This window comes from Pygocentrus nattereri, chromosome 15 (genome assembly GCF_015220715.1).
Source record: "Pygocentrus nattereri isolate fPygNat1 chromosome 15, fPygNat1.pri, whole genome shotgun sequence".
In the NCBI taxonomy this organism is placed as follows: domain Eukaryota; kingdom Metazoa; phylum Chordata; class Actinopteri; order Characiformes; family Serrasalmidae; genus Pygocentrus; species Pygocentrus nattereri.
In genome coordinates this window covers 30,675,917-30,698,338 of record NC_051225.1, presented here as the reverse complement: position 1 = coordinate 30,698,338, position 22,422 = coordinate 30,675,917, and the positions used below count along the sequence as shown (strand labels likewise).

Genomic DNA, 22,422 nt, shown 5'->3' with positions numbered 1-22,422 from the left:
GTGTGTGTGTGTGTGTGTGTGTAAATAAATAATATAGATATGTTGTCTTTAGTTGTTGAGGTTTCTGTGTAATTTTCTGTTAATTATTGTCGTTTGAACATGGCAGTTCTCCTTCACATTGTATAAAATTTTCATGATGATGGGACCAAGAGAAATGCCCCAAAATCAATTAAAAAAACTTTGATCAGATTCATTATTTTATTCCTGATGTCCGATCCAACTTTTTCCACTAACATCAGCCTGATATCTTGTATTTGATCATCTCTCTTTATTAGATGTTACTAGTGAAATGACCATGACTGTAGGTAGAAGGTAGGTCTATGTAACGTGGTAGCTCGGTGTATTGTAGAATTCATTAGTGCCTCAGGGCCAAATACTGGTTAATGAACTCACGATGCTTAGGTACGTCTCTGACTCCACATGCTTTGGAACCTTTATAGTCCCCTTCTATGAACCACTACATGTCTTTCCCTCCTATATGCCTTTCATTTTGCTGGCTATCACTTACATTCTTCTGTCGTCACCATGAGATTTGTCCGTGCAAATGCTTTGCTATTTCTGTGCTCTAAGGATGCATCCAGATTTTGCCGTTTTTGAAAGCTGTTATTTCCAGCATGTTCTTTCTGTTGCATGTTCTTTCTGTTGCATGTCATTTCCTACTAGAAAGACAGAATGTCTCATTTCCTTTCTCATCTACTTTTATCCCAGTAACTAGTGCAGGTTACTTCCTGTAGAATTATTACTGAGGTTTGTCAATTTCTGAGCCTTGACATTTTCACCATCTAATGTAATTTTTTTTATTTAAAAGATTGGCCAAAACGGTCTTAAACTCTAAAATCTGGAATTATTTAATCATTGTCCAAGTAAACAAACCATAGATTTACTGAACTATTTCTGTCTTCTTGATTAAAATTGTTGGTTCTTAAGAAACACATGTTGGTCTTATAAGACATTTCTGCCAGTCACAAGAATTTTGACATAAGCTCAGTCCTTTGTACTGTATGATGGGTCAGTTACATTTAGTTGGAATTGTCATTAGTCTATAATACTATAATAATAGCAATTCAAACTGTTTTGTTTCAAAGCATTCATTACCTTCGCTTTGATTAATGGGAAGTCTATCCAGGAATCAACAAAGATCTTAGACAAACTTTCGTGACTATACTGTGTCCTGCATAATCATCCTGCTTTCTGTATCTTTTCCATCAATCAAAGAATGGTGGACGTAGGAGGACAGCGGTCAGAGCGCAGGAAGTGGATCCATTGCTTTGAGAATGTGACATCCATCATGTTCCTGGTTGCCCTGAGCGAGTATGACCAGGTCTTGGTGGAGTCTGATAATGAGGTGAGCTGATCTTGAGCATTTGTTCACTTCATCAGAAGTTTTAGTGCACAATTTCTGTTTCATGCCAGAGTTTAACATATTGGGAAAAACAAAACATAAGGCATGCCATAACTCTTCTGCAGGCCACATGTTTTAATATAATATCTATAATTATATATTATATACTTCATATTTTGTTATATATCATGTAATATTATATTATGTATAATATACGTTTCTTCCAAGATAGTAAATTCAGCACATACACAGTAGTGTTTTCTCTGTAAAGGATGTGTAACTTATTTTCACTTAAAAAAGCAAAGCATGTCATTTGATGGGGACTACCAAATGTTTACGTATGACTGGATTTGAGTTTATGTAATGCTTAAATGTAAAGCTGTAATATGTAACCGGTTCTGTTACTTTCTGTGCTCTACAGTAGAGAACTGGTGAAGTACTAAAGTAAATGTATTATTATGTAAAAGTCGAGTTCAAGTAACTATACTGAATTGCATTGCTGTGTAAAAAAAAAAAAAAAAAAAAAAAAAACTGCTTAAAGTTGTTCTTTTAGTAATTTTGTTAAATTACAGTGTGTGTATAAAGTTATGTAGTAGAAGTGAAGCACTGGAAAAAAAACTAGAACTAGAACTAGAGACCCCTGTAATGGTTTGGCAAACACGAAAGCAATAGAGGTGCTTGATCACATCACTCCAAATCTAGTGCATGCATGCTTCTAGGACACAATGCAAATGAAGCCTGGTGTGGCAGGTAGGTGGTTACAAAGGCAGTATTAGGAGTTAAATTAAAGGGCCATTTATATATATACAGTACTGTGTGAAAGTTTTAGACATATATGAAAAATGATGGTAAAGTATTTAAAAAACAGTATTTAATTTCTGTTAATTTGCACAGAAAAACACTAATATTAATAAATAGAAATAAGAAAATAAATAGAAGAAATAGAAAAACTAATGTGTTTTAATTACTATTAATGGTATGTGCTAAAAACCTAATAAATGAGTACACTTAAAAAAAAGTCACTTTCTTGAATGAAAGAAATTTGGCTTTGGCTCAGATTCCATTATTCATTGTAAAATTGAGTACATATTTTTGCTGATCAGTGTTCTAATTAGTATGAATAACTTATATTGACTGTTTTGATTTTTTTTTTTTTTTTGCGTAAAGTGTTCGCACGGGCTACTGGATGGAACTCGAGGTGTGCGAATGCAGTAGAAGTGTACTTAAGACCTGTAGTATGTACCCAGCTTTTTATCTGGTTTTGACCCTAATTTGTCTCTCCCAACAAAACCTCAAGATCACTCCCTAGTGCCTGAATCATGTCACAGCAGGTTTTTGTGGTTTGATGCATTTCATTCCTCAGTCTTATCAACTTGGACACATTGGAGATGCTACCAGCCCTGTCACAATTATGACGATCACCTGTTTGCAATTATTTGAGCTGGCAGCAGTTATTTTCCACAATTGTTAGCTTTGGCAGTAGTGTTTAGACCACAAATACAATGTGAACTCTGTGTGCTTTTGTCAGTTGGATTGAGTGACATTCATGTGAGTAAAAGAAGGCAGAAAACACATTTATTGAGACCTTTTGAGACTTCTTTTCCCCCAGTCATTTTTTTAAGTCCCATGGTTAGTGCCTGGCATTAGTTGGCATTCCCTGAATCAGTTTTATATCCATTTTTGAAGGCCTGTTTGTAAAAGGGTGGGAACATCCTTGTGATGCTTTCCGGCATCAGCTGGAATCCTGGCACACAATTTCCCAGTGATTTGCATTTTTAAGCGGTTCACCGTTAAAAAAAATCTCATGAAGTTATGTTCTTGTGTTAAACTCCATGAGAACCTTTCTGATTTAAGTTTGAAGTAAATATTCAGTGATATTTCAGAGCAATTTAGTGATATAGGGGGAACCTATGTGAGAGTGGCAACAGTGGCAAAATGTCCACTAGCCAGCGTTGTTTTGGATGTAGTGAAAAATCAGTGAGCACAATTAAGTGCTTTCTCCTTGTAGTTTGCATTTTGCTTGTATCCAACCATAAAATAATTGTTTAAAGAAATTCAGTCGTTTATTTATTTTTCACAGCAAATGAATACCATAAAATCAGAAATGTTTGCCCATAGAAATCTCAAAACCTTGACCAAATCCTGACGGGACTGGTAATCTGGTGATTGACAGATTCATAATATTGAACTAGTAGCTCAGTGATTAGTACAGAAATGTCCTTTAGTTCAGTAGAAACCTACTAGTATCTTGATTTTTCCTCTAGCCAGTCAGACCACATTTTTCACATTTTTATTCTGTTACATCTTTCTACACACCAGGAGCCAGAGGCTATAGAATGCTGATTACCTGTCTCTGATGTGTTGGGAGCTGGAATAGAATGCAAATGTTGGCATATGGTTATGGTCACAGGCTTTGTCTCTCTTTCACCCCCTTTCCCCCCCTTTTCCCCTCCTTTTATTTATTTATTCTTTTTTTTTAATACAGAACCGAATGGAGGAGAGCAAAGCCCTCTTCCGCACGATAATCACCTACCCCTGGTTCCAGAACTCCTCAGTCATTCTGTTCCTCAACAAAAAGGACCTGCTGGAGGAAAAGATCATGTACTCTCACCTGGTCGACTACTTCCCTGAGTTTGATGGTAAATTTCTGTGCTTTTTCTCAGTCCTCCCACCCGTCCTTTAAACATGCTAGGCTTTGAATGGAAGACTGCAGGGACACCATGTGGGAATGATGTGTATTACAGCTTTTTAGTTGATTTACAAAAAGTGCACTAGTGTGTCTGCATGAATGTAAATAAATGATTTTGTAATGTCAAACTTTGCAGAGCACAATTATAAACCAGTTTAGAAATAAATGTGGTGCTTAATAAGATCCTTTGATTGGTGGTTTAAACTAGGGATGCACCAATCCTGAATTTAAGGCCCCCCCCCCCCCCCAACCTTAAGCTGATATGTGTAGGAATTTCCAGTACTTTTACTCTGTTTGCCAAAGTCACATTATAAACAGTCATCAATGAGCCAAGTTGGCATTTTAAATTATTGAATGAACAATTTGTTGCCTGTTTATATACATTATTGCCAAACGTATTCACTCACCCATCCAAATCATTGAATTCAGGTGTTCCAATCACTTCCATGGCCACAGGGGTATAAATCCAAGCACCTAGGCATGCAGACTGCTTCTACAAAAATTTGTGAAAGAATGGGTCGCTCTCAGGAGCTCAGTGAATTCCAGCGTGGTAACGTGCTAGGATGCCACCTGTGCAAGAAGTCCAGTTGTGAAATTTCCTCACTACTAAATATTCCAGTCAACTGTCAATGATATTATAACAAAGTGGAATTGATTGGGAATGACACCAACTTATCCATGAAGTGGTCGGCCAAGTAAAATGACAGAGCAGGGTCAGCGGATGCTGAGGCGCATAATGCGCAGAGGTCGGCAACTTCCTGGAGAGTCACTCGCTACAGACCTCCGAACTTCATGTGGTCTTCATATTAGCTCAAGAACAGCATAGAGAGCTTCATGGAATGGGCTTCCATGGCCGAGTACCTTCATATGCTGTGGGATTGTTTTTCAGGAGTTGGGCTCGAGTGAAAGGAACTCTTAATGCTTCAGCAGACCAAGAGATTTTGGACAATTTCATGCTCCCAACTTTGTGGGAACAGTTTGGGGATGGTCCCTTCCTGATCCAACATGACTGCGCACCAGTGCACAAAGCAACTCTCATAAAGACCTGGATGAGTGAGATTGGTGTGGAAGAACTTGACTGGCCTGCACAGAGTCCTAACCTCAACCCGATAGAACACCTTTGGGATGAATTAGAGTGGAGACTGCGAGCCAGGCCTTCTCGTCGAACATCAGTGTTTGACCTCCCAAATGTGCTTCTGGAGAATGGTCAAAAATTCCCATAAACACACTCGTAACCCTTGTGGAAAGCCTTTGCAGAAGAGTTGAAGCTGTTACAGCTGCAAAGGGTGGACCGACATCATCATATTAAACCCTGTGGATTAAGAATGGGATGTCACTCAAGTTCATATGTGTGTGAAGGCAAATGAGCGAATACTTCTGGCAATATAGTGCACCATGAATCAAATGAAGTGATTTTGCTTTTTGCTTTATAGATATTTAGTGAAACACCTAGTAATTATATTATTTGGTATAGTTTGTGCGTTTTTTTTTTTTTTTTTTGTAAATGACTGACTGTTTTGATTTTATTAAATTTGCAACAAGCAGCTGATTCTCCTTTGCCCGCATTCAGGTCCGCAGAGAGATGCGCAGGCGGGTCGCGAGTTCATACTGAAAATGTTTGTGGACCTGAACCCGGACAGCGACAAAATCATCTACTCGCACTTCACCTGTGCCACGGACACAGAGAACATCCGCTTCGTCTTCGCCGCCGTCAAAGACACCATTCTGCAGCTCAACCTCAAAGAGTACAACCTGGTGTGAGGGGAGACAGGGATACCTGCAGCCCAGGCAGAAATACGATTTATATGTACCCCACACACTCATACACTTAACATAATCAAGACTGACACAGTCCTACTCTTCACAGGCACAGATGTTTCTTATATTCAGTTCTTTTATTTGGCCATTTTTTTGTCATTCAGGCAGTGTTATCAGTTGCTGCAGGAAAATACAGGCTCTCGCCTTCTCACATCAGCTGATAACTCCTCTGCCCGTCCCTTCTGATTGCTTCTCTAACAGAAGGGCTTGGGCAGTCGGACTGCGTGTGGCGGTGGTCGACAGGGTCCTAGTTTGCACTGTAGCAGTTGCAGGTGAGAATTGAGGTAAGACTTTCATCAGAGGAGACCCTGACCTTAATCTTAAGAGGAAACGATGTGAATGGAAGAAGAACTGCAACCGCATATGAAATGCCAATGAGAATTTTGGCACAGGCGCTATTCTAGCAGGGCATTGGGTGCAGTTTTTTCTGCATGCCTCTCCAAGGCTAAACTTCAGCTAAACTTCACCTTGTATGCTTGAATGTACCTCGGAGTTCTTTTGGAAATAATGGGCGTTAAGACATTTCTTGGAGAATGGCAAAGGCTGTATGCATTGATCAGATTTTTGTATATTAGGAGTAATGAAGAGACTTCTCGCAATTACAAGTTCTACCGCTGCACTCCAAAAAGCAATGGTTATTCAAGAACCATGTGAAAATGGGCTCCACTCTCAAATTAGGGGATAGATTGATAACGGTGTTATGACCATGTCTCTATATGTACTAATCTATCTAACTAATTACCGCTCTGCATTAACAAATTTAATGATTCTATGAAAATTATTAGCAGTAGGTTTACCATTTAGCCAACTTTCCATTTAGCTACAAATGAAGTACATGTTTTTGCCAGTATTGGTTGCATTACTCGGTACAGTTGAAGGGATGCAATGAATATTTAATGAAGTTTGCAAAACAAATTTGTATTTTATGTATGTTTACATACATTGTTAAGAAACTCTGGCTCAAAAAGTTTTAATATAATCCAGGTATTATTTTGCCACATAGTATCTATTATTTAGACGATGTGTTATAGTTGTTGAATACTGTTATGCAGTGTATCGTGCTTATTTCATGGTTAAATTTAATAAATGAAGGTAATCTCAAAAAGCTATATATGTACAGAGAGGGCAAGAAGCAAGATTGAAGTAAACCATAACCCCTAACATAACTCTTAGTGTTAACTGCTGGTTCCATGTAGAACTCTTCTTTTGGCCAATATAGTACCACACAAAAGAGTGCTGTACAAAGTGAAATCAATATTTTCTATTTATGTAATTTATGGACCAGATATGTAATGTTAATAATAGGACTCTCCCCCCTAATGGTTCTTTGAAATGATAAGGGGGTCAGAGTCCATACTGCTGTAAAAATCTATTGGCTAGTGATTTGCTTTTCTTCCAGTATTTAGTACATGGTTGTCACAGTTCTGTTCATGCTTAGGTTTTTTTTTTTATGCTTGAGAAGGGGAACTTTTTATGCGCTTTATGCAAATAGGAAGGCAGTGGTTCAATTCTTAATTGGTCTATGCTTGCATTTTGTAACATAGTTTGGTATTGTTTCAGTACCATATCTTAGTTCTTGCTGTTGATAGCTCTTGAAATTCCATAGCTGATCTTCCCAGTAGGTTTTTTTTTGTCTTTGCTATGTAATTCAGGTGAGTTTTCATGCTTTCAGTACAAGGGCTAATTATAGGTGAAGCTGATGAAACGAAAGGACTCCGTTAAAGACTACAGAGCAATAGGTGGAATGAAGTGAGGAGCTGAATCAGGGAGGTGGTGTGATGATGTGTGAGTGGTAGGATGGTTATAGTCACCACAGGCTGGGTTTTTTTAAGGAGGGATACACCTCAAATTGTTTGATTTGACGTGATTAGAACACCACATGAAACTCTAAGTAAATGCGAGCTTAGGTAAAATTTCTTCTCTCATATTTGTATATATCTATTTTCTCCCCTGTAAGTGATTCTAAGTTGAATCTCTGTTATGTCAGTATGAACCATACTCTTGAGGTTGATGTGAAAGTTGTAAAACTTGTAATCATTTTCACATACATTTCGCATTTATGCAATTTTTGTTTTGGTGCAGCAACAACAGGGGCTAGCTGGATGCTTTGATCGTCCTTGGGCTCGGTTATTAAAAAGCACTTACATTTCTTTGGTGGTTGTGCCCCACTTGGTTTATACGTTTATTGCAAGAATTATGTCCTATTTATGGATGACAAACATCTTCCTTTGTATTATACTCCCTTTAATAGCAGTGATCGGTATGTTCTGTCTGTGCTGTTTATCATTCTTATTGGAACACTTGAATCCTGAGAGGTGGTGCAGCTTGAGAACAGCCTAAGTCCATGCTGTACCCACGGAGGGTGCAAGTCATTTTCTTGTTGGTGCCACAGACATCACTTATGAGGATAACTTCTTTTGATTTTGCCTGTATCTGGATGTATTAAAGAAGCTTTTTTCTTGGCTTGGAAGTTTGTGCCAGTGTTGCACTGTACATGCTGTTCTTTGGTTACATTTTGCTATAATAGACTAGAAGCATTGTCTACATGTATGATATAAGTTTGGATACTTGCAGAACACATGAATATGTTCATGTACGAGTTAATATCTTTTGGTGGAGAATTCAGGTGCCGGGCCAGTGAAAAGTGCAGTATCACTTTCAGCATAGAGGTAATATCAACACTCCTCATATTTTGTCGAGCATTTCCGATGATGGAATTATGTATATTTATATCAGTACAAACACTAACGTGTGGCTGCATTGCCTAGAAGCACCACATGCAAGGTATGTCCATAGGTTTGTAGACAAACTGCTCCTCCTCCTTTGCTTCTGAAAATGAGGGTATGAAAATAAATTCCACAGATTCTGAATAATGTAGTTGTTTAGATGTCAATAGAATCATTCAGCGTGGTTTGATATGGATATGAAAGGGTGCATGGAAGAGAAACTTTATGGACTAATTTCTTTACACTGGGTTGATGGGAACCATGTGTTGATCTGCACTGCAAATATTTGCTGACATCAGAAGCTTGTGAACTTCTACACAAGTTCTGAGTAATTTGCCTCATAAGAGCCTACATTTATCCCTTTGCCTTGGCTTTTTAAAAATGTTTTAGGCCAAAACCTCATCTCGAAAACATCATAGTATCCCAGGCATCAGGAAGTATTTCATGTAACATTCACTGAGAGCTTTTAGAGGTATTACAGCAAAAAGGAACTTTTTTGAATGAAGAACATGCTATTGTGTGGACTTGATTGAGTTTTGGGAAGGGGAAGGTCTGCTGTCAACAGAGGATTCTGGGAGAGAATACCTCCACTCCCCCAAAACGCAGCACAGTGGCAGTTCAGTCGTTATTGGGCCAACCCACAGATGCAGTTTTTTTTCTTTTCTTTTTTTGTGGATACATTACAACTGAAATATGAAAGTCACATTATTCATGTTGAGTTCTTTCTTTAGTAGCTTTTGAATAACAACTAAAAAAAGTTATGTATGTAAATAATTGTTGGCTAACAAGACATTTAGCTTTCATTTATTCTTGACTGAAATTGATAGAACGTTGATTTCTGTGAACTGTCAATACAAATATGAGAGTTGAACAGCCATCTACAAATTACATTGCAAGCAGCAATCATCGGGGTTCAAGCACTGAGCACTATTATGGAGCCATTTGATCACACATGATGGGCAAAGTTTTTAGAATGGCCACTTATTCTTAATAGATGTGGGGTCTCAAAAGAAGATGGCTGCCAAATTTTGTACACATTACCCTTGTGAACTTAGGAATTCGACACAATTTTTAAACCAAAAAAAAAAAAAAAAAAAAATCAAAATACCTTTTAATAACATTTAACATTTTGGACACGACATATTGGCATAGTTGTTGAATGACATGAACCAAATAATTTCATAGCAATTCCTCTTGTATGTTAATTAATAAAAAAAAAAAAAAACTTTTTCCTAGTAATGACCACCTGACCTGCCTCAGGGGATTGGTTTCAGAATTTGTAACTTTTTCACTAGTCAGGAGTTTTTAATGTCTGTGAACACTTCAGACGTCTGGTTCCCATCACCACCACTGTGAACAATTCTCACTTGCTTAGTTTGTTTAGAAAAGTGCATTCACCTCAAACCACTCTGAATGACCATTTGTTGTGAAGTAATTAACCATAATTTTTGACAAATCTGTGAAATTGCTACTAAAACCCCACTCCAACTCATCACAGAGGTACCCGAAGGAGCTCCATCACTCCAGAGATCAGTTTCATTGCTTCACTGCCCAGTGCAGGGGGTGGGAGGTGCATTCATACCCCTGTTGCTGATGCTTGGCATTAAACATGGTGACCTTAGGCTCATGTGCAGCTGTTCCTGAGCGTCTCGTTCTATTGGCAGTGCTTTTCTATGGAGATTATAAGCTGTGTGCGCAATTAAATGCCTGTGTCAGTAATGAGTGCACCTTAAAGTAGCTGAATTCACTAATTAGAAGGCATGTCTGCATCCTTTTGGTACCAGCAGCTCCTGTAATTTCCAGTTAGCAGTAAAACACTACCAGAGTCCAGTGTTCCAATGTCATGTATTCCAGAAATGAACTACAGAACGTTAAGCTTTAATCACTGATCTGCTTTCCAGGGGGGCTTGTCCAGCTGATGAATTCTTGATGGCTAGCTTTTGTTCTCCCTGAGTCAGTGTGCTGAACCAGCTGAGATCCTACCACTTTTCTGTTTGTTCAAGCTTGTTCCTGGTACTCAGAGATCTGAACACTAATTAATGGAAAAGATGCTTTTGCTTGGTCCACACTGATGTGATGGATATATAAAACATGAAGCTACTTTTTCTTTTCTTCTAAATGCTGATGCATTGCCTGAACACTTGTATGTAGGACCACTTAATTATAAAGGGTTTTTTTTGTAGTGGTGTATAAAATTAAAAGTAATTTTGTTTTCTTTTGCTCTTTTTTTTTTTTTAAGCGTACCAAATGTAAATGATGTACTATAATGTGTGCCAATTCCCTTTCTTTGTAGAGCCAGACTCTTTTAACAAGTGCCAATATTGTGTAAAATCATAAAAAAAGGACTTGGGTCTCTGTATTTTATGGTTCTGTTTTTAAGCAAGCCAACACCAAGTATGTGATTAAGTTTAAAAAAAAAAAAAAAAAAGACAGTTTTGTTCTTTATTTAAGGTTAAAGATGATAAACTGCTGTTTTTAAACGAAATGACATCCTAAATGCATGTATTAGTTTTGCTGGGGTGGGTCGGGTGGCCTAACTGTTGATCATTTACAGTATTTTAGCCATATTTCTCTTTTGTATGTTTTCATTTCAACCACTGTTGCCTGAACCTCATTCAAACATGAAAACGATTTTCATAACCTTCTCCTTGAAAGAAAAGTTATCCGTTTTAAATTGGAATAAACTTTGTTCCTATATTTAATGTCTCTTTTTTTTTTTTTTTTTTTTTTTTTTTTTTTATTAAAGCAGCTGTTTGCAACATCTGAATCTACTTAAAGGACCCATATAATAAAACAAAAATAAATGTTTCAAAGTATTGACTTAATTTCTCAAAACGATGAAGCCCTGCTGGTGACATCCTGTATGAATAATAAGAATAATGTGAAATGGTAAGGCATGGGAATGAGAAGTTGTGCCCATGAGATGATGCCTTATTGAATCGTGGCCATGCATTAGGATCTCCGTTGATAGATTTGATAATTATTTAGAGATCCTAAGTCATTGTTTTGAAAAAAAAAAGGTTTTTTTTTTTTTCCCCCAAAGGGGGCCAGAATGAACACTATCAAAATACCTGAGGGCCAAATATTCATCAATGATTTAAAATATTCAGGGTGGGGGATTATTTTTATCACTGGAACTAAGGTGCCTAGGCCAACCCCTGAAAAACAACCCCATAGTATTATCTCTTCTCCACCAAACTTTACAGCTGGCGCAATGTAGTCAGTCAGGTAATATTGTCATGGAATTCGCCAAACCCAGATTTGTCCACAGAATATGTTTCCACCATTCCAGAGTCCTGTGGCGGTGTGCTTTACACTACTCCCAATCCCATTTGGCATTGTGCATTTTGATGTTAGGCGCACATATAGCTGTTCGGCCGTGGAAATTCATTTCGTGAAGCTCCTAACGTGCAGTTCTTTTAATGATGTTTCTTCCAGAGGTATTTTGGAACTCTTCAGCGAGTGATTCAACAGAGGATTGGCAAGGTGTGCTTCATCATTAGGCCAGCCCCACTCTCATTTTTTGTAGTCTGTCGCTTAACAACAGTTAAGCTGTTGTTGCTTCGAGGTGCTTCCATTTCACAATAATAGCATTTACAGTTGACCATGGCAGATCTAGCTACACAGAAATTTACAAACTGACTTAGCATCTTGTAACAGTGCCACATTTAAAGTCACTGAGCTCAGCAGTGCAACTTATTTTACCGTCAGTGTTTGTCTATCAAGACTGCAAGACTACGTGCTTCATTTTATCCACCCATTAGCAATGGGTGTAGCTGAAACACCTGAACTCAATATTTAGGAGAGGTGTCCAAATACTTTTGTCCATAAAGTCTATTTTAACATTAAATTCATTACAGTTTCTTGACATATGAGGCACACATTTATTAAGGTTCTTGATGAAGAAAGTGATGCTCTTGAAATTGCTGGTCACTGTCAACTGTGCTGTCTGGGTGTATTCATGACTAAATATCATTCAGTAAAATAATTTGCAGGTAAATTAATTGTATGTTTACAGAACTGCTGTCTCAGTCAAGTGAAGGAAACAACTGTGACATACAGGCCGGATTCAAACCAATCCGCAGGCCATGTTTGGCCCTAGGCCCGGACTTCGGATCCCCCTGAAATAAGTCAACATAGTAACTCAAAGCGTTGACATACTGCTGCTAGAAACAGGAGAAAAATCATTCTCTACCTGTTGCGAATGAGCTTCCATAGAGTATGGAAACTTTGTTTTTGTGATGTCACAATATCCAGCACACTTGCACATGCCCACCTATTCAGCTCACAGCAGGAGTGTCTCCACCCATCTCATCTGTTCAGTTCTAAGAGATAAAAAGTTGGAAAATGTAAACATTAATTACATTAAACTACTCAGGCGTCATAAGAGGACTTGGGAATGTGTGATATGGGCCCTTTAATACAGCAGAAAGTGATCTCACGCTGAGGTGCGTGTAGTCTTTGTCAGGAACAAGTGAAAGGTTTATTCAGAGCTATGATTACAGTGCTCAATAATTCAACAGCAACACATTTGTCGCCCTCGTGTGGCACTACTCAGTGAGTCCTGGTAGTGACCATCCTCTGTAGTTCTTTATCTGGAAATGCATTAAAAGTCCTAGCAGCTTTTAACTCTGTTTCCCTCTGAAAAGGTGTGGAAAAGGCCTGTTTGGCTTTGTGCAGAGCCCCGTCCTGAGATATTGCTTAAAGCCAGCTAAGCCTATGAGGAAGGTGCTCAGGCGTTAATGTGGGTGTGCGGATCCAGACGCCTTCAGCGTAGTTTCACAGCAAACCAATCCAGAGGAGGCAAAACAGTCGGTCCTCTCAAGTCTGAACACAGCGCTTCAGGGCAAAAAGGGAGCCCACATTCTTCATGGTCAGCATTTGACGAATGCGAACAACGGGGCTGTGTCGCTTGGCTTAGATTGTTTTCACATGCCGAATGATACCTGAGGAGAAATCTCCGAGACACAGCCCTCCTAATCAGCGTTACCTGTGTCGGTGCCATACTAGCGGGTTTAGCTAGCCAGCTCCATCAGCTACAGCTGGCAGCGGCGAACAAAGAAGAAGAAGCTAAAAAACAAGATTTTGAGAAGCTTTGCTTTCGCTTAACGTCTGCCTAGCGTTTGAGGAGAAAGTGGGCACACCAGAAACTGACATGATGTTTCCACAATCCAGGCACTCAGTAAGTGTTTTGCTCGTTTTTCTTCACCGTGTACTTACAACTAGCAGGATGACATTAGCATACGAAGCTAGTCCGCTAACCCGCCTCGTCCCTCATAGAGCTCCGCTAGCTGACGCTGCTTTCCTGACAAAACTTGTGAGCCTTTGTCATTTCTGTACATGTTATAGCTGTTATGTCCGGCTGGCTATCCAGCTGCGTACCTGAATAAGTATGTGGCATCTTTTTAGTGAAAAATGAGTCGTGTTTAAAGCTGTAGTGAGCGATTTTTAAACCATTTTGTTTACATCAGCACAGTTGCTAGCTAACTTAACCTAATGCAGAATTCAGTGCAGAGTAGAGAGCAAAACCTCTTAGTCCAAAGATTTCAGACTCGCTGGAACTTTATTTTAGCCAATTATTAGCCCAGAATAACTAGTTTTCTAATATTTGCTTGTTTTTTTGTTCACAGACAATCGCGAATAGGCCAGGTAACGTTAGCTAGAGTTTATATAATGAACGGATAGTTAAGGTAACACCTCAGACCTGCTCACAGAAGTGACATAAGTTCTGATTAGAGTAAATTATTTTGCTCCACTAATACAGCTGTAAATGGACTGAACTTCCTTCCTAACAACGTGAAATATTAATTATCTCCTTATGTTATAAATGCAGTTAGTCTCTTTTTATTAGTACTTTTTCCAGCTGGAATTAAAACCTTTGCTTTCTATTGGAATTAGCTTTTTAGTCATCAGTAGAGACCACTGGTTACTAGTTTACTATCAAATGCATCTGGAATCAGTATCAGAAGACCCGTTAAACCATTAGAATCCTTTACACTGTTATAGCACAAAATACCATTACTGACTATTGAACCCCACAAAGAAACAAAAGAAACTTTTAATGGTTTCTGTGATTTATTTCAGCAGAGTTGTTGCTCATTCTTTGCAGATGAATACACCTGGAGTAATACAGCTAGATGACTTTCAACACTGAATCACTGTTTGAGATGGGCCATATTTGGGACTGTACTGATTAACACTAATTCTACACCTTTGCAATTTACAGCCTACATATAATGTGTTGTAACCCTCTCAAATCTGTTACTAGGGGTGCGACAGATGTCAGAACTCTTAACATCACCCATCTTGAAGACATTTTAAGGTTTAAGAAGTTGAAACGGACAAAAAAGTATGAGTGCTGCTACATTGTGCTACATTTATTATGCTTATCGCGACGTAATTGATCACCGTGACAAACGTGTATCGTCGTAGTGTTAGAAATAAAGTTGCCGTGCAGGTCAATTTTTTGTTCAAACAGTGTAAATGTGCCCTCAAAGGTACAACAGTGGGTTTTAAGGAGCAGTTGTTCTTATTTGCATTTTTTCATAGCCTAATGTTTTAAAACAGAGCAATATAATAAAAAGCCTGGAGATGAGACGAGTGTGTGGAAAATATAATTTCAGCGGATTATGTTGCAGTTATGTTCCCTGACTAAAGGTACTGAGATATGTACCCTTCAGGGTCCTACCCCAGTGACAAGAGGGGTACTGCCCCAGTGATAGTTTACTACCTTTTATATCTGAGAGTGCATGTTGCCCAGCCCTGTCTGTTACCTTCTTGAACAGGTCGATTGATTTTCACTTCTGGGATGATTATTTCATTGCAAATTTGTATTACAGTAGTTGTGTTGAAACGTTTTGCGCAGGTTCTGAAAAATACCATTAGATCATATTAACAGATCACAGTCGCTCTCAGTTCTGCGATTGCCATTTTTGAAAACCCAGTGTAATTTGGCATCAAGCAGCCCTAATACAGTTACAGCTTTTAGTGCTTTATTTCTTCAGTGGGGGTTTAAGTGGCAGGAACGCAGCAGGTGTGCTACAGTAATGAAAGTCAGGGCAGCGTGTGGAACATCCTCAGACACTAGGATTTGTGTTAGTGTGGGTACAGAACAGAAATCCTCTTTATTTCTTGTTCTTGTCTTTGAGTTCTGTGAAAGGTTAGGAAGGACAGAGAGAATAAATAGCAGAAGTGCAGCTAAACTAGTGATCTTTGCAACCCAGAGGTTTGAAGCATGCTAGACGTTTCCGTCTAGAAATGAAAGAGCTCAGTTATTTGAGGGGGTGGGCATACCCTCCATGTTTTTTTGTTTTTTTTTTAAACATGTGTTCTCACTTTACTTGAAGTCTATTTATGATATTTGTGTACAAAAAATAGCCAGAATTCAGTTATATTCCCATTAAACAGGCTGTTTTTGTCAGTAGATCTTTAGGATTGATGTGAGTAAATGCAGCTGTAAGACCGGCTGTCTTGTGTTGTGCAAAAGCAGTCTGGCTGAAACACTTCATAAAACTTTAGTGTAAAAGGGGCGGGCCAGAACTGCTGTATGTTGAGTAAGTGGACTTTAAATTCCAAAACTGTCATCACCACTAAGCATTCTTTTAGTTTTTTATTGCAACAGTTTTATGGTTCAGTCCGATTTGGTCAGACTTTGAAGATCTACATGTGTGGCGAATGATATTCGGGTCATTTCTGGCTGATTCCAGGTTGTTTAGGTTTTCTTCTGTCACAGCTGCCAACTGAAAAGCTGCTCAGTGATGATGACGGTTTGGGAATTTAGTGTAGTCTCATCTTCAGAGTCTGGCCAAATCTGCTGTTGGTCAAATCCATCCATCCATCCATCCATCCATTTTCCAAGCCGCTTCTCCGCCAGGGTCGCGGGGCTGTTGGTCAAATGTGATCTTAAAAGTATCAGTTTTCTGTTTGTGACAAAGTAAGAAGTAAAAATAAATTCAAATAGTTTGAGCGTCACCTACAGTTGTCAAAGTCGTTGCTTAGCAACAGCGTATTAGCGGAGTGATACAGTGTTTATGAAAAGCCTGTGATGTTACGGCAAAATAACAGCACTTCTCATCCAAACAGCTTGCATGGCTGGAACTAACTGTTGTATAAATCACGATATCTCATAATGTGCTTTTTTGAGAATATTGTGGCTGTCATCAGTACTTCTGCAGGATTGAGAGTATAATTAGTCCTGTTTTGTTTGGTTTAGTGTAGTGCTGTATGTAAAACCTTATAAATCACTGATTGTGTTTACATGCACAAATCAATCTGATAACTGCAGAAAATCAGATTTTGTCGGAAATCCAATCATGTTTCACTTCAGTAATCAAATAATGTGAAAACTCTAGGCCTATGTGAGTCAGACAGTAATCTGATTTCTGATTTGCAACCAGCCCATAAACACAGAAGAAGACATGACATTAACATAATGTAAAACTCAAACTTCTTGCAGCGTTTTAAACATTGTGCCACTTTACTAGAAAATGTGAACATCTAGAAGACGAAGAATATTTAAATCCCTCATTTCATCGATAATGTATTTGATTTCAGCCTCGCTCCAGAGGTGTTTTGCTGAAACTCTGTTGCACACACGCGTGGACTGAGAACTCAAAAAGAAATTGGAGTAAGAGTTTACATACACTGAAAAAGCTGATAACTGAGCTAAAACCCAGGTCTCTTTAGCGGATTTCTTAATTGGATTTCTAGATCCAGATGTTTCTAGATTTCTAGAACAGTATGCTGTTTACATGAGCATTTGAATAATCAGATAACTGCAGAAATCTGATTATGATCGGATTATTGAGTGATGATCTTTGATATATATTTTTTTAATTGTGGCAATATTTTGTCTGTTCCCAATTGTTACATGTAAGAAAATAATATTTATGTATTATGAAAAATTCTTAAGGATCATGCTGTTACATTTTTGCCATAATCTCTATCTCTGTGGTCCATAAATAAATATAGACAAATACAAATAAATTTGACCAAATACATTGAAGACTAGTCATATTAATGATTATTCAAAATATTGGAAGGAACAGTCACAATATGTAGCAGCATAACTGCTGCCTTATTTGCTCCTCTCTGTCCATTCCTGGAGTAAAGTTTATCATAAAACCGTATCACAATGAGACATCGCAGTATTATAAAGTCAGACTTTCCCTCACTCGTTTGCTCATTATGGTGGTTAGTTCTGATCATTATCTGATAATCTCAGAGATGCCCACTGCTACCTGCTAGGCTTAATTCAGCCACCGAACTGAATGTTTGATCTCTTTGTCTTGCTTAATGATTGGCAACACAGGTCATTGTGCTTTCAAAGCGTGAGGCAAACTCCTGTGACCTGCTCCTGCATTGATTTATTACAGTGCAGTGGCTAATAAGGTGTTCTTGGTGATAATGCAGCAGATATTTTGCTCTGTGGTAATGCAGAACTCCACAGTAAACTAATTGCAGTGAATTGAACGCGTGATGCATTATGCAGCTGTGGTTATGAATTGTGATTGAGTGATTTTTGCCTTTCGGTAACAGCGTCTCTGTGGAAATGCCTGTAGTTTGTCAGGCGGTCTGAACGCCCATGGTTTTTTCTGCTGATCACTGAACACTGCTGTAACATCTGCCATTATCAGAGCACTAATAGCACACACAAGTACATGCAGATGGTAATCCACTGGATTAATCCAAGAGTTCTAGAGAACACTAGTCCATTTAAAGTCAACCTGAAAACAAAATTGGCCATTTTTGACCTTAGTTAGTTCGTGTTCCTGGTCATATTAAGCACAATTCATCATACTCTACCATTTATAGGGCCAAATTAGAGTTTTTCTGTAGTCTTCCAAAGGCCACTAAGGCATCTCATTTTTATGGCACTTTGCACAAGCAGTTTCACCTCCTGCTTCTATACCTCTCACTGCTCCTATACCTCACAGCTAACTTGGAGACCCTCACTGATGGTACGTATTTCTCTTGGAAATACATCATGGGATGGATGGAGAACGTGTTATGATTTCAAATTTATTTTGACTTATGAATATATCACAGAGAGTTGTATTGAATGCTAGGCCATTTATAGTTCCGTTTACAAGCACTTCTGGAATAGCCTGACTTACGTCAGTGTAAAACACATAGGAGGTTATAAAGCACCTGAGTTTAATAATGTGTAACATTGTTTTGTTTACCCCTTCCATTTCTATAGAGTATAATTCTGTCTGTCCCCGCGACCCTGACGGGGAAGCGGCTTAGAAAATGGATGAATGGATGGATAATTCTGTCTGTTTAAAGCATGTGGCCTTTTTGCTTTTTTTGTGATTTATTTCATTTGTCAGGCCTCGTCTACGTGTATCCAGATGCGTTGATAAACATGAACAGCAATACTGTTTTTGAAAATGTCTGCACCAATACCAAAATGCTGAAATGACTCTAAATTGCTCGCATGAGAATGCGGGTCAAGTAGGAGGTAATAACACGTTATACACTTTAATATTGTGCATTTCAAGAAGAACATAAAGCATCTCATGGAGCTAAATCAGAGATTTTTACCAGTGTGTGAGCAGGACAGTAGACTTGCAGCCCTCCAGGCCTCCATAATTTGTCATTTCTGTTGCTGAAATGTCCACACAGTCCTGGCAGAGAAGCTGAGTTTTATTAGCTTTTCAATTGGAATTACAGTATCAGGATTTAATTCCAATCTTTTATAGATCACATCAAATATCTTAAGGTATTTTTAAGATTTTCAGTCTAGTCATCACCCCGTTCACAAGAACTGAGCGCAGTATGTTCTGATGCTTCTGCGCTACACGTTAATGAAAAACATAAAGCCAAATTCAGTTATAAACATCGGATAAGCTCTCAAAGCACCCAAAAATTGCTGAGCTCCCAGAAACATCCCAGTTGTCAGTCATATTTAAGACAGAGTTCTGTATGCTTTATAAATGAAAACAGCTACAGACATGCACAAATTCTGTTTTTAGGAAGCTGTGTTTTGTCCACACAAAGACTGAAAAGAGTTTTTTAAAAAATCTGTTTTTTCAAAAATATCCAGATACGTGTGAATGGGCATTCAGTCATAACGTTGCAGTGGACTGATCTAAGTATGCATGTCCAATCTGTTGACTAGTCTGGCCATTACTTGTCTAGGCCATGTTGTAATCAGGCTTAGATCGATTGTTTACTATGACTGTCTTAATTGGACTGTCCGTCAACCTGTGTTGTTTACTTTGACTGTTTTAGTTGGACTGTGTGTGGACCTGTGCTGTTTGGACCGTGTCAGTCGACCGATGCTGTTTGGACCATGTCAATCGACCTGTGCTTTTTTTATATGAACGAGATCTTTAGTGGAAATAACTGTCAGAGATCAAAACCAATCATCCATGATGCATCCTCTAAGAATGAAGTGGGCAGGGCTTATTCTTCATACGATGTTCATTGTACTGTATGTTATAAATTATAATGTTTTCAGTTGTATTATTATATAGAAGTTGGGAGTTTGGAAATCCTTACAGCTTTGCCATCTTTGGGGCTTATTTTGTTGGAGGTGTGGTGTGGAAAGAATCGAGGATTTGAATAGGTTCTTTATTGAGAGCTTTTATTTCTCTGTGTAGTGTTTAGTTAGGGTTCTGCAAAATTGACAAACTTGTAACAACATGTAAAATATGGAAAATCAGATTTAATCCTCACCTCAAAATCAGACCTGAAAATGTGGGCCTGTATCTGTATCTTTGTAAGTGATTAATCAGAACAGGTTCAGGAGCTATTTATATGTAGAAAAGCTTGCTGGCACCAAATATCATGAATGCTGAGCAGACTTTTGCAATGAATTCATTGCAGTGGCCAAGTGGCCAATTAAGAGTAATATATGATTAGTCAGTGCAGTCCTGCTGGCTCAGTCAGCCGGCGCTGAGGACAGGAGAGGCTCTGAGAAATCACCAGCTTGGCTCTGGCTGGTCTGAATGCCGGCCAGGGGAATGGAGGCAGAGCGCTACTTGGTTGCCACGGCAGAGTGACTCCATAGCAACGACATCTCGTTGTTCATGACAGCAAAGGTGTTTACTGAGGCTGACCTGAATGGCTCACAGCTGCGGTTGTGTGTCCTGCTGCCAGTGTGACGGCACTGTGAGACACGCTGATCTGATATCTGCAGGCTAAAGGCAACACCCCCCCCCAACTTTACCCTGAGGCTCTGTCTGTCCTATTTTACTCTCCTCTGCCGAAGCTGTAAAAATGCATCATGGTGCCTCAGTCTGAAGGTGGTGATTCAGCTGCATCGATTTCAGAATCTTATATTGCGTTATAATGTAATATTAATTGATTAGAATAATACTGAATAAAGTATGCACTCATTGTTTGGATAAAAAAGAAACAACCCCAGAATATAATTAATGCTGGGTCTATTGTTTTTGTTGTCTATGCTCTACTAATATGCTAATTGAATGATGAATTAAATGTTGATTAGAATGTATTTTCTTGTTGAATCAGCAGAGATTAGTTGGTAATTTGCATGATGATAATGTCTACTTTAACTACTACTTTTTGTAACAGTAAGACACAGAGCCTGATTGACAAACCCATTTCAGTATTGTGCTTAGTGAATCTTGTAAAAAGCGAATGGTTTGTTATTGAAATTCAGGTCACACTGGGCTGAAAGCTGAAACCGAAAACTGAAAAAAGGCTGATGCTGCATAAAAACATGCATAAACTAAAAATTTACATAAACTTGATAAAATTATTACGGTTTAGGCCACAGTGTTTGCTGTAAAATCCAACATTAACAATACAGAACAGCTGGTCTTCCAAGGCAAATAATACCATTGGTATTTAATTATTCTTGTCATTTTAAGCCATTATGTCATTTTAAAAACGATGTCTACAGACAGCGTTGGCGTGTTAGTGGTGACTTTTCTTCTTTTGTTGTTTCTGTGCGTCAAGCAGGATGTTGTGTTTTCAGTGGAAAAGTATTTGGGTGTTTTAGCTCCTCTTAATACAGTCAAATAGTTCTACATGGCCATTTTCACAGTTTACCTGCTGCTGCTCGCACCGTTTGAAGGTGCCTATGATTGCAGGGGAGCAGGAGATAGAAAGGAACAGCCTTTAAATCAGTATTTCTTAATTTCCTTACCAGTCAACTTATTTGTGAAGTCTTCAGTCGTGGAACTTCATTATAGGTCTGTTTTTTTTTTTTGTTTTTTTTTTCTTGTTCCATTTTCCCCTTCTCTGTTAAAAAAAGCTAAACAATAACAGTAGGCTGTTGATTATAATGTAATCTAGTAAAATAATGCTTGATTAATCCTCGCTGAAGTGACTTAAGTGCTAGTTGCTCCACGTTGCTTTATAATAAGCTGTGAGTAGCCTGTTATTGTTTCAATTGTGGTGTGAGCACTATGGCAGTTCATTGAGAAGGTTGATTGCATTCAGTTTTTTTGTTGACCACTCACAACAGCCCTACCTGTGATTTACTGAAATTTCCTTCACTGAACCTTTTTGGCTGAAAGCGATCAAACATGATACTTTTAATGACTGAAATTTCAGGGCATCCTTAAGTCCACTTGTATTGTTGGGCCTTTGGCTTAAAAAACAATTACTAATCTCTTAGACAGTGGCAGCCCAAGCGCAAAAGGTTTGTGTTAATAATTATTCATGTAAAATTATCCCAAAGCAGATAAGTCAAATCGTGTTGATTTCAAAACAAAATGAATCATTTCCTAAAAAAATTGGATTTAAATCAATATCAGGTCAGAGGTTTACACCATGTCTATTTATCTGCTTCCTAGTGTTGGTGTATTCAGTGTGATAATGTCATTGCTGTCTTGTGTTTGGTCATGTGTGGGCTCTCAGTGCAAACCCCC

General features: G+C 38.4%; 2 protein-coding genes across 4 annotated transcripts in view; both read left to right on the top strand.

Moving 5' to 3' along the window:
- The window catches only part of LOC108430096 (guanine nucleotide-binding protein G(q) subunit alpha-like), a 33,513-nt gene extending 22,241 nt beyond the window's left edge, over positions 1 to 11,272 (top strand). Inside the window, exons 5-7 of the mRNA XM_017702281.2 lie at positions 1,216 to 1,345; positions 3,828 to 3,981; positions 5,602 to 11,272. Of these exons, the coding sequence (XP_017557770.1) occupies positions 1,216 to 1,345; positions 3,828 to 3,981; positions 5,602 to 5,792 (475 nt within the window). The 3' untranslated portion in view covers positions 5,793 to 11,272. The remainder of the gene's footprint in view (positions 1 to 1,215; positions 1,346 to 3,827; positions 3,982 to 5,601) is intronic.
- Positions 11,273 to 13,076: 1,804 nt separating this feature from the next.
- tle5 (TLE family member 5, transcriptional modulator) overlaps positions 13,077 to 22,422 on the top strand; it is a 55,081-nt gene continuing 45,735 nt past the window's right edge. The window contains exon 1 of one of the 3 annotated variants that reach the window (XM_017702280.2): positions 13,077 to 13,757. In XM_017702280.2, the coding sequence (XP_017557769.1) occupies positions 13,731 to 13,757 (27 nt within the window). In that variant the 5' untranslated portion in view covers positions 13,077 to 13,730. The remainder of the gene's footprint in view (positions 13,758 to 22,422) is intronic. The other 2 variants (XM_037545433.1, XM_017702279.2) reach the window with 2 other exon arrangements.